Source organism: Perna viridis, chromosome 9 (genome assembly GCF_037379345.1).
Source record: "Perna viridis isolate PV_CMFRI_1.1 ecotype Kerala chromosome 9, ASM3737934v1, whole genome shotgun sequence".
NCBI classification, from domain to species: Eukaryota; Metazoa; Mollusca; class Bivalvia; order Mytilida; family Mytilidae; genus Perna; species Perna viridis.
Window position 1 is genome coordinate 3,849,498 of NC_142453.1, and position 17,639 is coordinate 3,867,136.

Below are 17,639 nucleotides of genomic sequence, written 5' to 3' on the forward strand. Positions count from 1 at the left end.
GTTAGAAAAACAAACAACTTTCATCAACATCATATACATTGGTGTACAAGTTGTACTTCATTTTGTACATGTACTAGAAGTATTTGATAAATATTGTACAGATATTGTAAATATTGTACATTTTTAATGTACTAGTGCTAAACCTATTAAATGTTGCCTTTTGATGATTGATAAATGTTTATGTCTTTGTATAAAATGAAATTTATCAATAAAAACTTGGAAGATTGACTGGTTTAGTCTCTGGATGTTAAATTGTAAAAAAAAATCAAACCAAAATTTCACATCTGAAACTTTCATTCTGTCAAAAAAAAAAGATCGGTTGTAAATTAATTTGACAATCAACTATAGCAGCCATATTGTAAAAATACCATAAAACTTAGAATTTTTTTGAAAGGAGTCAAAGGAAGTCATCTGTTATAGTTCAACCGTATTTTTACATTAAGAAGATCGTTTATTAAATCTAAGAATAAAGTAGTGAAAGCATTACACCTTGAAGCATGCATGACAGTACATCTGCTTTGGAGGATTGGGTTTTTCATGCGTGTATAACTTGAGATTTCACATGCAAACACTTAGCAGTTCTAGGGGTTGAGAAATAAGCAGCACTACCTTCATTTGCCGAAGTCATGTATTTGGTCACATTGATCATGTGGTATTAAGAACTTTTTCAGTTGAAGAAATTACAGGTATTTTCACCAAAAAAGAAAACCGTTCTAGTTATAGCCAGTGGACGTCGTCCGTCATGCTTAGAGTACTCTTTAGTGTTTCAGTAGATGTTACTATTAACTTTTACTCACAGACATTTATTTAAAGATCACAGCAAATCACATGACTATATAAGAAATTAAACGATACAAGACTTCATAAAAAGTCAAAATGTTTTAAAGTTCAAACTTTTACTAATCTAGGAGCGCTATGTTAACTGTTCCGATCCAAATTTCTAATTTTCAAATCGCTTAACAATTCTCTCACTAATTAATTCGCAAAAACGACAATTTCATTCATGTTCCTCTTCGTCTATCAGCACAAATTTTATACTGTTCATTGGTTGTTCAAACTGTAAATTTTAACCATGTTCTTTTCAATATCAATTAGCGAAGACTGTTGTTGCGTTACGAGCATATTTTCTCCGTTCGGATGAACCACGATTTTTGTAGGATAACTGATACCTTCCGAAATTACATCACCCAGAATATCACCATCTATATTCAGCTGTACGACTGTGTGACTGCGGCATCCAGCAACGAAGACTTTGCTTCCGTATACAGCGATACCACGTGGGCCTTTTAAATTGTCGTAACGAATTTCCCACCTTTTTTCGCCGAGAGAAGTGAGGCAGGATATGCTCTTTCTGTATCTATCCGTCACGTATATATTCTTTGTGGCCTTATCCATGGCAACGTAATCTGGAAAATTAAAATAGTCATTTCCCGCCATATCCCTAGCGATTGTCTTTAGTTCCCTGCCGTCACGTGACATCAATTTGACAGACGGTGGTGCTGAGAAACAACAAACTGCAAACTTCTTTTGCGCATACGCGATTCCCCAACATTTTGCTCCTGTCTGGATATTCGCAATGCAAATAAAATCGCTTTCTCTGACGGTATAAAGTTGGATTTTCTTCTCCGTCGGCAGTGTTACTGCAATATCCGATCCCCCGATGCAACAGACGTCATAGGGCTTCGCGGAGAGGACCTTTTCTCCACACCACTGGTAGTTGTGGTTGAAGACTTTGATCTTGCGATGGGTCTGGTCAAGTAGAATGATTCTTCCATCTTGAATTATTTCAGCCCCAGTGAAAGCACAGTTCTCCCGGTCGTTGCTTGTTCGACCTTTGAAGAATGTTTCTAAAGTAGCTGGTTTTGGTATCATTCGGTTGTATGGGAATGGAGAAATTGATTTCGGAATCATCAATGGCGGAAGAGGGCTTGGACTCTGTATGTGGTTCTTGCGAGGTGTTATCAACGGTGATTTGATCGGCTCATATGGCGGAGTCAATACTTTACGGTGGCCGTGTGGAACAATTGCCAAAGGTGACCTGCGACCAGGGCTCACGGGTGATATCGGTAGGCTTCGCAATGATTCTTCCAGTTCTATCTCTCGTTTGTCATCTCGGTGAGTAGTCTGACTTGTTCTCCGAGTACTGATATGGTGAACGTGATCGACATGTGATCGGTGAGTGTTGTCACTGCGGTGTGTGGTCAAAGAATCAACATGATATGGGGCAGTTAGATTTACGTTAGCACGGGTTGTGGTGAGTTTTCCGATATCATCTAAATTGTTGACCAAAGATTGCAGGGCGTTGTCGGCACTAAAACTTATGAAAAGATCGTGAAGCTGTGTGGTAAGTTCCGACAATTTGCCCTCACAAGTGTGGGACTCGTTGCGAACATTATCTATTGCCAGTATGACATCTGTGTCTGAACCATGCTTAAGAGAGTTTTGGAGTAACGAGATAGCATTTTCGGTTGTGCTTACTAGCCCATCGCATGTTTCAATTGCACCCTCGTACTTTTGTTTCTCTTCTGTATGGATGACTTTTAATTCTTCTAAAATCTTAGATTCCTTTTGGACAAGAAGATCATTTATCTGTTCTCGAATGCTGGTAATCTGTTGTCTAATTTGATTCGCAGAATCGTCCATGACTTGCGAACTGTGTCGTCTGTTATCGGCAATTCTGCGCGCCCAATCTCTTTGAAGTTTCAGTCTCTCTCTCAAAGTTTCGGCATCGTTATGCTGTTTTTCCGCAGCCTCGGCTGTAGTGGTCACATGTCTACATTTCCGGTGATCTATTGTAACACAAGAGGAGCAGATTACCTGGTTATGATCTTCACAAAAGAATCCAAGAAGAGTACCCTCGTGGTCCGGACATGGTGGTCTTGAAACTGTACTTTTGATTGGCTGATGTTTTAGGTCATCCATGCTGACAAGGTGATGATGTTGTGAATATTTCATTGATCGATGAAAACCTTCGCATTGTTGGCAAAGAGCTTCTCCACACTCTTTACACCATCTGATGGCGGTTACCTTTTCATTTCTTCTTGAGCAAGGATCGCATTTTTGTGAGTCACTTCTAAGTTTTACTCCCTCCATCAAACTCAAGACAAAATGATTTGGCGCGAATAGGTCTGCCCAGGAATGTGGGGGTTGCTGAGAATCTGGTGAGTCCACGTGGCGTTTGCACTTTGGACAATTGAATCCCTTGGGTGCCTTTTGACCTTTTGTTGTTGAAAGAATATGCTTCGTCAAACATTCTTTACAAAATGAATGAAGGCATGGAAGACCGACCGGATATTTGAATGGTTCGTCACAGACTGAACATGTCAGGAAATTGTCTGCGACATCAGGGTCGATGATGTCAGCAGCTACAGATGACATTTTTCTACAGAAAGAGGAAAAAGGGTAAAATTTGAATTGAAAGTACACGTAGAATTTGTTTTAAGTTGGTTACAATACATTTAGAAGTTAGCAGTACTTATAAATCTTTTATTTTTTTATTTTCTACTTTTTTCGGTAATATTGCTATCTAATTAAGAAAATGTGTGCTTTGTGAAAAGTTGAGTTGGATAGACATATAAATATGAAATATCCCTTAAAGAATCATAAGATACTTATTAAAATCAATTTAATTTCAAATTAACTTTACTGCTTAAAACTTACTTGTTAGATTCTCCTTTTTTTCTTTCTTTAGAATTATACTGCTCGAATTTTAACTATTTCATTCAAAATGCTTATTATCATAGGTAAAGTCGAAAAACAAAAAGAGTTTAATCTTGCGGCTAACTGGTTTATAGAAGTAATAAAGAAACCATAGTATAGAACAATTCAGCGCAGTGAAATGGTTCATTAGTTGAAGGTATTATTGAAAAAACTTATATGAGTGTATCAGATTCTATTTCCCCCGGTTAGCTCTGATTCGGAAATAAGCGATTTGTATTGTTAACTTACTTGTACATTATTTTAGTTTTTTTTATGATGAAATTCAGATGCCGATCCAGAAATTCTGGTTAGGGTGGCATATAAGGCGAACGAAACGATGCAAAAACATATTTACGGATAGACCGTGAGAAATTAAGATTTTAAACAAACCATGAACAACATTATTTTCCCTCAACTATACATGAAGAAGCTAGGAACCACACTTTGAGTTCACATGGTTGACATTGGACATACATATATTTTTTATACCCACTTAACTGACTACTAGAATATATTTTTAGGTTTAGCTCGTATCTCCCAATTTTAGAACATTTATCTTCCATTAAGACACATTCGTGCTCTTATTAATATTCTTCTTGCGTTCATTAGATTGATTGATTGATTGATTGTTGGTGTTTAACGGCCAAGTAGCAAATATTTCAGCTACTTCCGGGCGATGGACATGAAATGGATGATAAAATGAACATGAAATGAAGATGAAATAAAAAATGGGATAGGACAGTAGGGTCGATGAATTTTTATTGCCACTGGAAATAGGGAGAGGGGTAGGTTCGGGCAATTTAGCCTCCTGCGGCGGAGCACAAAGATTCCTATCGAATACCACAGCAGGGTTCTTTAACGTGCGAGGAACGTGGCGTCTTTTCCAACACGTTGAACCACTGTGGTTTGCGGTCAGGTTTTCCGTATGGCCTGACCACCCTAGCAGGTAGCATGCCAGGCGTACCCAATTCCACCATCTGGGGCAAACAACCCAGTTGCTCTGTGGGCCCTAGCCCCGGCCAGAGTTCTGAACACTATTTAGTCGCCTTAAACGACAAGCTTAGTGCTGTATCCTGTTTGAAATTTCGATATCAATTTCATTGGTCTGGATATTTGAACATGATTAATTTTTAATTAACATTTTTATGTTTTTCCACTCGTCTACCCCGGACGTGACATTTTATGAGCAATTCGGCGGGTGTTTCCAGAAAAGCAGAGAACACTTACCCTTTCGGTGCACTTGATCCATGCTCCAAGTTTTCAGTGGAATCCGGGTAACTCTTAGTTTCTTTGTGTGTGTTATTTTGATTACGTCACGTTCTTTATTGTGTTAGTGTATTTGTCTATTTTCCCAGTATATGGTCTGTGCACTCGATTATATTCTTTTGACTACCGACGTTTGTCCGGTACGAATCCTGGATCCTTGATTTCCTTATATAACATTTTTCCTTGCAGTTCTTTTTCTTTCTTTTCTTTCTTTTTTTTTTTTTTGCTCTATAGCGTTGTCAGCATAAGTTTCGTTACAGACAGGGAATTGCGGTTTTGGTCATTTTTATTTCCTATATTGAAGAAACTGTGCGTATTTTCCATCTTGAAGATGTATTTTTATTTGGTTTTATTTTTACAAATACATGACCCACATTCACGAGTATCACTATGCTCAGGGACTGTGTAACCGCTTCGATGCTTTACACCGTCCGTAAGAGACCCCAAATGATAGCCAAGGGCGTTAAGAAACCCCTCAGTCGGTGTCTATAATTTTCGATGGATACAATTTATTAAACAACTATTTAATGATATTGGTATGAGTGGGGTATACTCGAACCAATTTTCATATGTAAGCAGTAAGCATGCTCAAATTACCCTACAGGATCAATTTATTCAAAAATGGTTCAGTGATATTCAACTAGCTTCCCGTGGCGAATTTTACTCTCTAGTCAAGAACTCCTTTGGTATTGAACAATACCTGCTGAAATTATCGGATTCACACAGAGTGTGGATTACAAAGATGAGGACATCTAATTTACATCTTCCGATCGAAACTGGTAGATGGTCTGGTATCCCCAGACATGAACGTATCTGTAAATTATGTAACCAAACCGTTGGTGATGAGTTCCACATTCTTTTCTGTTGCACGAATGATAAAATTGTCAAAATAAGGGGAAATTATTTACCAAAATACTACTACATAAATCCGAATACTAAGAAAATGGAAGGTCTCCTATCATTTTGTAATATCCCTGTGTTGAGATCGTTATCAGTATTTATTAGAAATGTTTCTACTTTATTGTAACTGAAATGATTATATGTTCATTGTACTATTGTATGTATGTTTTGCGCATGCTCGTTTCGTTGTTGTTTGTAAAACTATTATATACTAATGACCTCATGTAACGCATATTTATGTATGTGTCTGAGTGTATTCAATAAATCTGAAATCTGACATGAATGACAAATACCATATGTAAGTGCAAGCCGGGTCTAACAGTGTTGAGTATATATGTTAGCACGAAAACAAAAATTAAACCAAGTATAGGAATAGTCAGCTGATGGTCAGCGTCTCTCATATCGTGCAAATGATTGGCTAAAACTGTGTTACGAAAGATTTTGGGGGATATTAGTGGTTTATGTCCACAAAGACAGTCGAATTATCAACTCAATTATCTGCTAGAAGCAACGATGCCCTAGCTTTATAATGCACGAAATGAAGGGTGTAACGGATATACGGAAGGTGCTAACATTTTCAACTTTATTGTTATAGTGTTACTTAAATATTATAATAATTTGTGTTTGACAGATTTGCATTTTATAAATTGGCGTGGTGAGTTTTGTTTTGTTTAGTTTTTTTTTTTACTTTCTTAAATCATCTACATGGTATAGCTAGTTTGTGTTCTGTTTTGTTTTTCTTGAATGAAGATTTTAATGGACGACAAAGTAATTTCGATTTAAGTCACTTTTTAGTGCTGATATTGTTTTTTTTTTAATATTTTTTTCAACCTAAATGTTGCTTACACATTTTTGATAGAAGGAAAAACCTGACAAAACTCAGTGGCAAATCCTGAAATTCTGAATTGTCTAGATGATTTCATTTTTTTTTAAATATAATCTACCGAACTTATCGAAAATAAGGAAGTTAATTAGGCGTTGGAATGAAACCTTAAATGAAATAATGTCCCTTCGTAATGGTGGGTCTATATTGATTCATCGTATTGCTGTTCCGGAAGCCTAATTGTAAGAAGTCGATCATGGTACAATACGGCAAGTTCTCGTATAACGTATAAATTGTGATATGCAAACTCCATACGCAGGTGCTAAAGGGACGTTGCCAAAGATGAAAGGAAAGTTGACAATACGGAATAAGGAGTCATCGCGTTTATCGTATAGATTTGTCATGAGTTTTGCATTACCATTCATCTCCACGTTACTACATGAACGGTTCAAAATATAATTTTCTTAATGTATCATTAGGTATATTAGTTTCAAATAACTTAAATGCCAATTTATCCATTCATATCTGAAGTAAGTATAGGTTTTAAACAAACAAAGTCCAACAAAGAATGATCAATTTATTTGTTTGTAGTTGTAGAGGTATTGCAGAAGTTTAAACACAGGCTACCGATTTTCTTCAATAAAAAACGAGGAAATAAATATCTTATTAGGTAAAAATGTCTGAAAGATTTAAACTTTGATGTAATTAAATTTAAACTTCGGGCTATCTAAGTTCCTCTGCAGATTAAAATCATGAACAATTATGTCAATCTACTACAAGTCTTAACCTCTGAGTAAATATATGTAAACGCACTTTATCTTTTTATTAAAGACCAAATTTGACAAATTTGTAGGATTGGAAGTAAAAATGGCGCCGGAGACTCCGAAGTCGGAAGGTAGGCTAGATTATTATAGACTTAAGTTAGATAATCAGTTAATCTTATAAGCCCCTCAGTGCTTTGAATAATCCACTACAAGTTTATTCATTACGTGTTCTCATCCACACAGGTATCTTACGGAATGATTGAGTTTGAATCGTCAAAAGGCCACCAAAATAAACTGATATCTCTCAGATGCCTTAACTCATTCCAAATCATTGAGAGGTGTTTACAAACCTGCGAGTTTCGTACAAACAGTGATATCGTTTTGCCTCATCTTTGCTTTGTTAATTCTTCTATTTTGAAGAAAGTGACTTTGTATTCTGTATCGATCTCAAGAGTTAATTCCAAATTCGACGTATTTTATAGTTCGTTTTGTTGTATTTTCCCTCCACTGACCTATGTTAGGGAGAGGGTTGAGCGCTCACAAACATGTTTAACCCTGCTATATACTTTACGTTCATGTCCCAAGCCAGGAACCTTTAATCCAGTGGCTTTCGTTGTTTTGATTTTTTTTGGTATGTTCTTTGTTACTCGTTTTGCGTTTTTACTATATAGATCAGGCCGATTTTCGTCTCTTATAAATAGACTCACTTCATTTGTTTTTGGAGCTTTTTACAGCTTGCATTATGGTATGGGTTTTGACCATCCTGGATTATGGTATGGGTTTTGCCCATCATGGAAGACCATGCGGTGACTTATAGAACTTTTACTGTTCGTTGCTCGGTATTTAGAGGATGACTGTCTCATTGGCATTCATACCACATCTCATATTTTTATAAAATATTTTCAAAACTTATATATACTACTAAAGGAAATTTATAATCGCTTGAAACTATTGACTAGTAATCAAATCTTTTATACAAGTCTTAGTAAATTTTACGTTTAACATCTAGGTGAAGTGGGATTTTGATTCCCTTTCCACTGGCGAAAACTTACTTATTCCAGCCTAACTGGATCAAACCAAAATAGGATTATTATTATACTATGAATAAGGCAATTGGTGAAAATGGTGAGTAATAAATCCACAATTATGACGGGGGAAATCCCACTTTCGACCATCCGAGTTTATCTCTTAGAATGGAAATGTATTATAAAACCAAAGGGTTTCTACATGTATGGTCAAAGTTTACCTGGTTCGAAAGCCTGTATATAATTTAATATTTGGAAAAAGTTTCTGTTACTGTTTACTACCAATTCAAAACAATCTAACTTTTTCTTGGAATAATTACCTGCAATTTTTGAATGGTTCAAAATACATTTCTCAGATGATGACCTTTGATAGGGCCGGTTCAGACTATAGGGTTGCCGATTAATGGAGCTGTTCATAGACAAGTGAAGCATATCATAGACTAATGAACATTACATAGATGAGTGAATCTCATCATAGACTGGTAAATATCACCACAGACAAGTGAATCTCATTATAAACTGGTGAATGTCGCCATAGACAAGTGAATCTCATTATAGACTTATGAATATCATCATAGACAGGTGAATCACTTCACAGACTAATGAATATTACATAGACGGGTGAATCTCATCATAGACTGGTGAATATCACCACAGACAAGTGCATCTCATTATAGACTGGTGAATATCACCACAGACAAGGACAAGTGAATCTCATTATAGACTAATGAGTATCACCACAGACAAGTGAATCACTTCACAGACTAATGAATATTACATAGACGGGTGAATCTCATTATAGTCTAATGAATATCACCAAAGACAAGTGCATCTCATTATAGACTGGTGAATATCACCACAGACAAGGACAAGTGAATCTCATTATAGACTAATGAATATCACCACAGACAAGTGCATCTCATTATAGACTGGTGAATATCACCACAGACAAGGACAAGTGAATCTCATTATAGACTAATGAATATCACCACAGACAAGTGAATCTATTCACAGACTAATGAATATTACATAAACGGGTGAATCTCATTATAGTCTAATGAATATCACCATAGACAAGTGCATCTCATTATTGACTGGTGAATATCACCACAGACAAGGACAAGTGAATATCATTATAGACTAATGAATACCACCACAGACAAGTGCATCCCATCATGGGCTAATGAATACCACCACAGACAAGTGAATCTCATCATAGTCTGGTGAATATCACCACAGACAAGTGAATCTCATTACAGACTTATGAATATCACCACAGACAAGTGAATCTCATCCTAGACTAGTGAATATCTCCATAGACCAGTGAATCTCATCAAAAATTGGTGAATATCACATAGACCAGTGAATCACTTCATAGACTGGTGAATATCACATAGACCAGTGAATCTCATTATAGACTAATGAATATCATCAAAGACTAGTGAATTCTATCATAGACTAATGAATATCACAAAGTCGAGTGAATCTCATCATAGACTGGTGAATATCACCACAGACAAGTGAATCTCATCGTAGACTGTGAATATCACCACAGACAAGTGAATCTTATTATAGACTAATGAATATCACCATAGACTGGTGAATCCCATCATAGGCTTAGGAATAGCATCATAGACTAGTGAATCTCATCCTAGACTTGTGGATCTCATCATGGCTTAGTGAAGCTCTTCATAGATTAGCAAAACATCATAAGCTAGTGAAGCTCATCATCGCTACATTTTAATTACTATAAACCCAGTTCACCTTCGTTCGTGTGAATTCGCTATGGCATTAAATATATTTTTTTCATAGGCGGTTCCTAGGGCCCCGTCCCCTTATCCATTTCGAAAATTAGGAAAATAGCATATGCATGCATTAAAATGTGTATATCAAGGATTAATCTGCGCTCTCTAGTTGTTTCTCTGTATCCGTAGACTGTCATTGGAATTCTAATTACAGATGCACTTTTTGAAGTGGGACTGAAATTTAAAAAAATTCTTAACAATAAAAATATCTTTACATGACTTATTATTGAAGTCGAACTATAGATCAAAGAAGTGTCTTTCACAAGAATAAAGTTAACCAAGAACACACCAGATCCAAATCGCGAGAGAATTGTTTAGAATTTGGCAGGCAATCCGTTATTTGTTTGTATCTCTGCCATGTTTGTTTGTGATGTTCGATAGATAAGGTTATATTTTTAAATCATAACTATAATACTATTGAACTCACACAAAACATGATTTTAAGGTCACGAACGCGTTCGTCTTTGTTTTATATTGACGCAGTTCATCAAAAATTATCTTTTAAGTAGACAAATTTTACGGCTTTGTTTTAGGGATTTGAACCCAATTCAACAGCCTACCGAAATAATGTGATAAAATCGCACTTCTTTTTATTTCAGACATGATAAACTAAAATATGGCACATGCATGTTTTGAATCTGGTATACAGTTAAAATAACTAGTAAAACAAAAGGCAGACAATATATAATATCTATAAATCGAACAGTCATCTTATTATAGAAGAATTTTTAGGCGTGGAGAACATATACTGTTGACTAACTCGGTAAGTCAGTTTCGGCAGCAAAGAACGGTTTTCTAAATTCTCTATTGATGTACAACGTTCAGTCTTCGTTGCAAAAACTGTGACACGCCAACTGGGTCAATATATCGATATTTGTAAATGAGTTATTTCAAAATTTTTACACCGTAAAATGTCAGTTTATAAATTGTTATTGTGTAAAATCTTAATTTATACTAAAAATGTGTAATTTGCAATTTTGAAATTCAAAATTTATAGCTTGTAACCATGTGATTTCCTTATTTGTATTTTGTGTATTTTGATTTTTTTGCTTGCTTTTAGAAGGTATGTATACACCAACAGCGAAACAGAAATGTAATGAAATACAAACTTATGTATACCCAATGCGAAAGCGGATCCGGGAATTTGAGCGTCTACCTTGTGATGAAACATTGCTGATTTCATGCAAATTATGAGCACAGATATATAATCATAGCAATCAACGCCACTTATATCAATTTTAAGATCAGGCCCCCTTTATTTTAAAATAAACTTCTTGAACCTGTTCTGCAATGAGAACAGCCGTTTTACTCTAAAGAATTAACATTCTAATTGAGATAATCCTTTCGCTTATTTCTTCTGGTAGAAGTCTTACTTAATTTAAATTTGTCTTAAACTGCCTAAAAAGTCTTTTTGAAAAGCTGTAATTGACCATATCGCTCAAGAAAGCAAATCTGGTATTCGAGCTAATAAACGGTAAATTCATTTGATCCAAATGAACAAATCAATTTTTTTCTTTATAAAGTTTATAGCTGTAAATTATTCATAACTATATATACACTCATGTAAAAGATATTGATTTCTATACTTAAATTTTACTTTAATTTTACATTTCATTTTAAAAATTACTGGTAAACTGTACGACTAGTTTTCTTGTAGGCGGTGCCCTCCCCCCACCTCCGACTTTTGCAACTATACAGTACCATTGCTAGCTTTTAAACTCAAAAGGTGTTCATTTAGGTGTTTTCAACTTCGACCCCTTATTAACCAATTTCAGAAAACGTTGACCAAAAATAAATTTATGTCGAAATAAACTGGTCCAAGCGCCACCAATCTCAGTCAAGAAAAAAAACAAAAACAGAAAGTAATTAAAGGACAACTGTTGCAAAACAATTGCTGAAGTCTTTCCCATGAATATTACTAAATCCCAGTGTTTTTCAGAGTAAGAAGTATCCAACTTAAGAGTGAAATGTAAAATAAAATAGAATAATAAGAAAAAAAAACACATTTTTTCTTCGAAACTCTGAACCATGTATTCATTCTTTTTGACGTCGTAACTGACACGTCCAGCTGTGTAAAACTTCAATTAAAATATGGAGCGTATATCTTTCACGTGTACTCATGTTGTTCTAACTAAAATTGCTTTAAGTTCCATTTGGTTAACATAAATGTAGAGATTTATCACGATAAAAAAAAAACAGTTTCGATTATCAAGTACAAAATCGCCTGTTTTACGTACAATTTTAAAGACAGTCGAATTTGCATTTCCGATTATCAAGTTCAAGACCAATTCTATAACGTAGAATTTAAAACAGTAAAATTTGCAGTTCCATTTATCAAGTTCAAGATCAACAATAAAACGTAAATGTTATTAATTGTTATTATTATTATTATTATTATCTTTACAAGTTTTGACAATACCAACAATATGGCTATTTTGAAGGAAACCCAAAGGTGTATATTTATCCCAACATAATAAATGGTTTTATCAATATACATCAGAAATCGTATGAATAAAACACATACAGGACTTCTTAGTTTGTATTAAGTAACTCCACCGGAATATACGGTCACAAGATTCACATACCATAAGCCAGAGGTATGGGTGTATTATGCTCCGAGGCGATCAAATACAAGTAACATGTAACAATACGAATAAAGAACATTCGTGAAGCGATGAAAACAAGATTTTGTATCCGAGTAGCACGAAAAAACTATTCTCAACGTAGCAGTTTATCTAGAATACTGATATTTATATACATTTTTGAAAAACAGTATTACATTGGAACTAAATTATCTTTAATCTAAAGTTGTCGGGGGTAATCAAGAAGAGAACCAAGATTCTATCAGAATCCGAGATTGTGTTCAGGCAGCACAGACCTGGTAGGCTAACAGACACATACATCAAATAATTTCTTTCGCTTAGTTATGAAAGTACAATAGAGCACTTGGGTTTTGTGCCCGAGGTGGTGGAATGGGGTACCCTTGGCGTGTTACATGCTTGGGTTGTCAGGCTATAATACGGAAACCTGACCGCAAACCATTGTGGTGCACCGTGTTGGGAAAGATGCCACGTTCCCCGCACGTTAAAGAATTCTGCTTTGGTACATGATAGGAGTAGGAACGTTTGCGCTCCGCTACAGGAGGCTAAATTGCCCGACCATGACCACCACCCCTTTTATCTTGTGGCAATCAAAATTTGTTAACCATATTATATCATTGTGTCCCATCCCATTTTCCATTTCATCATTATCATTTCATGTTCATGTTATCATCCATTTCATGTTCATGGCCTGAATAAAGCTGAAATATTGCTGCCCAGGTGTTAAACCCCAATAATCAATCGTTTTCTATTGTAACTTTCCACATTATGGGAAAAAAGCCTTATTTAACTCTTCTGTCGCTTTTCTAATGAAAGGAAAATTAATGGAAAAAACTGGACCTTAACAAATTATCATTTTGAGTTACGGCGTTTTGACCGTTCAGTTATAATGATATCATAAAAAATGAAATTCGCAGCGTATTAGTAAATTGATGAATTCGTTATATGTATTATATTGTCAAATTTAAAACAAATCATTAATATCGATATGCAGAATTGTTTTCAAGGGAAAAGAAATGATGAATAAAAGAATGACAAACATTCCACGAAGCAGTACCGTCGCAAAACGGAAAGTATTTGTAATTAGTTCCATACTAAAATTCTAATGTTTTACGTTTATATAGAAAACCAAGATGGGCGAGGTGTAAAATAATAAACGCACCACAGCAAGTTCGGTGTAAAATAATAAACGCACCACAACAAGTACGAATATAGTACCTAATATCGATTGACAGGTTTTCTATATAAGTAATAATTAAATAAAAGTTCATTTATTGATTAGCAATTGCAATAAATATGACATAAATTTCTAAAAGAAATTATGCAAATACAACACCTTATCGCATTACAGTTTTTGTTTTGGTAAATTGTTCTCGAGTTATAGTTTCCTATCCAAATTTGAGATGAACACCAAGTAGTGGATAGTGGCCATAACTCTTAACAGAATGCCTAAAATTGTAGAGCATTGCTGAACATTTTATTATGATTGTTTTTCTGTATCTCTTACCGTTTTCAAGATATATGCGAAAGAAAAAAAGGGGGATTTTTCAAACTCAATTTAAGACCATTTACTTTTATTTTTCACCTGTAAAGTTAATATATTCTGACTTTTTTTGTATGTACTTGATGATTGGGGTTTTTTACGGTCTTGACTATCCTTACGGATCTCGCAAGGCCGCCCCTTACGGGGATTCTGTTAGTAACTGTCTGTTAGTAGTTGGAGGTAGCGGAGCCAAGCCTTCTGGATATCCGACCGAAGAACTGAGTATGTCATACAAGTGGCTGGGCTGCTCTGTTGACGCTCTGGCCTACTCCCAGACCCCACGTGGGCCCGAGAGCGTTTCCCCACTCTAACTGTTTGGGAGTACGTGAGGAGTGTGTATGTACTTTCATTTGGTGTTAGTTTTATCTTATAAAAAAACTTCCGGTTATCAATTTCCGGTTTTAAGTAAATTTCAAAGGTCCATAACTCTTCTTACACAAATCACACTTTTCTATAATTCTAGCACTTAAACCACGAAATGTTACAAATTTTTGACTTATTTATTAAAACCTAGGAGGAGAAGAGCGAAGAATTATTTTTGAAGAAAGGGAAATAACTCTGTAACGACACGTGTTTTCTTAGCAGGGTAATTCTGTACCTTCTGAGGCTACACAGATTTATTTGGTATACAACTCAACTTGATTTCTCTTGAAACGACCAAGTCAAAATGTGGCGGAATAAAAAAAATGATAATAATAGTCATACGAATAGTAGTAAAGTTTTCCCTTGACAGGGAAAGACCTTAATTATATTATCAAATTCTACCACGGTACTCATGGAACTTTTTAAAAATAAGTAAGGTTTTCCCTTGACATGGAAAGACCTTAATTATATTAGCAAATTTCACCACGGTATTCATGGAATTTTTAAAAATAAAAATATAGTGGATTAGGATTGACTAAAAACGAAATTTGAAACTATATTTACTAAGATTGTGTCGGTGTCGCCAACTAGATGTTTTCAAAGTTAATAGTTGTAACATGAATATATTCTTTTTTGCAGAATCAATGTCGCCACCATATGATTGGCAGACGAACAAAACGCTTGCAGAATGCAACAAGCACATGTTGGCCAAACAAATTGCATGTGACGTCAAATTTCTTGTTGGCGAGGATCAGGAGAGAGTAATGGCTCACAAATATGTCTTAATCAGTCGAAGTTGTGTTTTCTACGCTATGCTTCACGGACTAATGGCCGAGAAACAAGATGAATGCATATCGATACCCGATATCGATAAAGAAACATTTCAACTCATGTTAGAGTAAGTGTGCCATAACAATTAAGCTTATAATTGAAAAAAAAAATCGTCTGAATTTAGAATAAAAAGATTTTGGTATTTGGTTAAATTTCAAAACCAAAAAAAACTTTTCTAAAATGTCTCTATGGTCCAATTTATCTGTTTTTTTTTTTTTTGTTGTTGCTACCCTTAATGCCAGTGGCATAACGCGGGTAGTGCTAAAGTAAAATGACATTTAAGGGCAGTGCTTAAGTAAATTTGCTTAAGTAAAATGGCATAAAGGGTAGTAATTGAGTAAAGTGACATAATGGGCAGTTGTTAAATAAAATAACATAATGGACAATATTTAAAAAATGGCTTGATGGGCAGTAATTGAGAAAAATCGTATAAAGGACAGTTTATTTTATCGTGGAGAATTATTTTTCGTTTCAGGTATATCTACAGCGAGGACGTGAAAGTTGATACCAAGAATGCAGCGCCATTATTGTATGCTGCCAGGAAATACAACATTTCCGGTCTTGAAGATAAATGCACCCGAGTTTTGGAGCATGGTATCATGAGTGACAATGCTTGCTTTATTTTAGAACAGGCGTATAAATTTGACAACGAAGACCTAGAAAGGAAATGTTTAGATTTCATTTATCATCAACCCGAAATGATTCTTCGATCTTCTAGATTCTGTGATCTTCCTCAGGAATGTGTATTAAAAATCGTCAGCTCAAACGAGCTCGATGCTGGGGAAGATTCTATTTTCGAAGCAGTGGTTCGTTGGGCGGAGATAGAATGCATGCGGAAAGAAATGCTTAACTCCCCTAGAAACCAAAGAAAAGTCATAGGAAAAATATTGCATCAAATACGTTTTCCGCTCATGAGTGAAATATTTTTCAACAAAATGGTAATTAAAACATGCTTATTAACAAGAGATGAAATTTTGCATCTGCAGAAATACTTTGCAGGAATAGAAAAGCATTCGACACATTTTATGACAACAAAACGGTCAACAGGCGAAAACTTGGTCCTGCATTGGAGATTTGGACCTGTTAGTTGTTTACATAATGAGGAAACTGCAATATCATTTTCTACATCTATTGAGATTTTAGTGGAAGGTGTTCAAGTTGACTGTAACATTTTTGAAGACGACTATTACGACGCAGATCTTTCACTTTTCGACAACAACAACAAAGAAATGGCACGAACAAAACGAAGGATAGACGTTAGAAATAAATCATCCCTTGTAAACATAACTTTCATAGCTGCACCTAAGATAGAAAAGGGATATAAACATACAATTATTCTGAAAGTTCAAGGTTCACATGGTTACTATGGTGCCAGTGGAAGGTCTAACTTGCAGTTACACGGTTCCACCCCAGCTTGCGTCAGCCCTGAAGGAGATTTTACGAAACTAATCATGCGCAGAGATCAAGTACCCTCAATTTTAGTAAAACCTGTGGTCCGAAGCTGATGATAGTTTTAACTTAGTTTCATTAACTAAAATAATATTACTTACATGTAAAGTTATTTTCTAATATATTTTATTGGGAAACGTCACGGTTATACTTGGTATAAATACTCAAATAATACATATTTTGTAATTATACAAATAATTTCGAGTTTTTCTTCTTTAGAAGTCAAAACAATTTTTGACATAAAAATGTATGGTAAAATTACATTATATTTGTATAAAGCCTAAATAGTATCAGTGGCTTTTCTTCCGAGAAAGCTCTTTCAAGTCATGTTGTGTGCATAAGCTTTAGCAAGAGATCAGTTAGGCGTTTAAACACACCATAAATATAAAGTTTTGAAAAAAAGTTTGTGTTGAAATGGGCAAATGAAGTCATTTAGGTGAAAGGTTACGGAAGGTGATATATTTTTCAACTTAGTGTTATTTTTAAACTAGTTTCAGAAAAATTACATAAAAATACAAGTTTCACTTATTTTTGACTTGTAAGAAACCAAGGGAATAAGAAAAACAGACGA

General features: G+C 35.1%; 2 protein-coding genes across 4 annotated transcripts; one reads left to right on the forward strand and one right to left on the reverse strand.

The window, feature by feature from the left end:
• Positions 1-782: 782 nt before the first annotated feature.
• On the reverse strand, positions 783-3,779 carry LOC148606164 (uncharacterized). Its single transcript, XM_088543974.1, has 2 exons — positions 3,661-3,779; positions 783-3,382 (listed from the first exon to the last, which is right to left on the reverse strand). Exon 2 carries the CDS (start codon positions 3,376-3,378, stop codon positions 1,042-1,044), a length of 2,337 nt encoding a protein of 778 aa, XP_088400100.1. The 5' UTR covers positions 3,379-3,382; positions 3,661-3,779; the 3' UTR covers positions 783-1,041.
• A 3,647-nt stretch (positions 3,780-7,426) lies between these two features.
• On the forward strand, positions 7,427-17,266 carry LOC148606165 (BTB/POZ domain-containing protein 6-like). Of its 3 annotated transcripts, none has more exons than XM_088545424.1 (3): positions 7,427-7,583; positions 15,428-15,686; positions 16,095-17,266. In XM_088545424.1, the coding sequence occupies exons 1-3, from the start codon at positions 7,556-7,558 to the stop codon at positions 17,122-17,124; spliced, it is 1,317 nt and encodes a 438-aa protein (XP_088401550.1). In that variant the 5' UTR covers positions 7,427-7,555; the 3' UTR covers positions 17,125-17,266. The 3 variants fall into 3 exon arrangements, with proteins under 3 accessions (XP_088401550.1, XP_088401551.1, XP_088401552.1); XM_088545425.1 differs by lacking the exon at positions 7,427-7,583 and adding an exon at positions 10,886-11,045; XM_088545426.1 differs by lacking the exon at positions 7,427-7,583 and adding an exon at positions 11,077-14,761.
• The last annotated feature ends 373 nt before the right edge of the window (positions 17,267-17,639 follow it).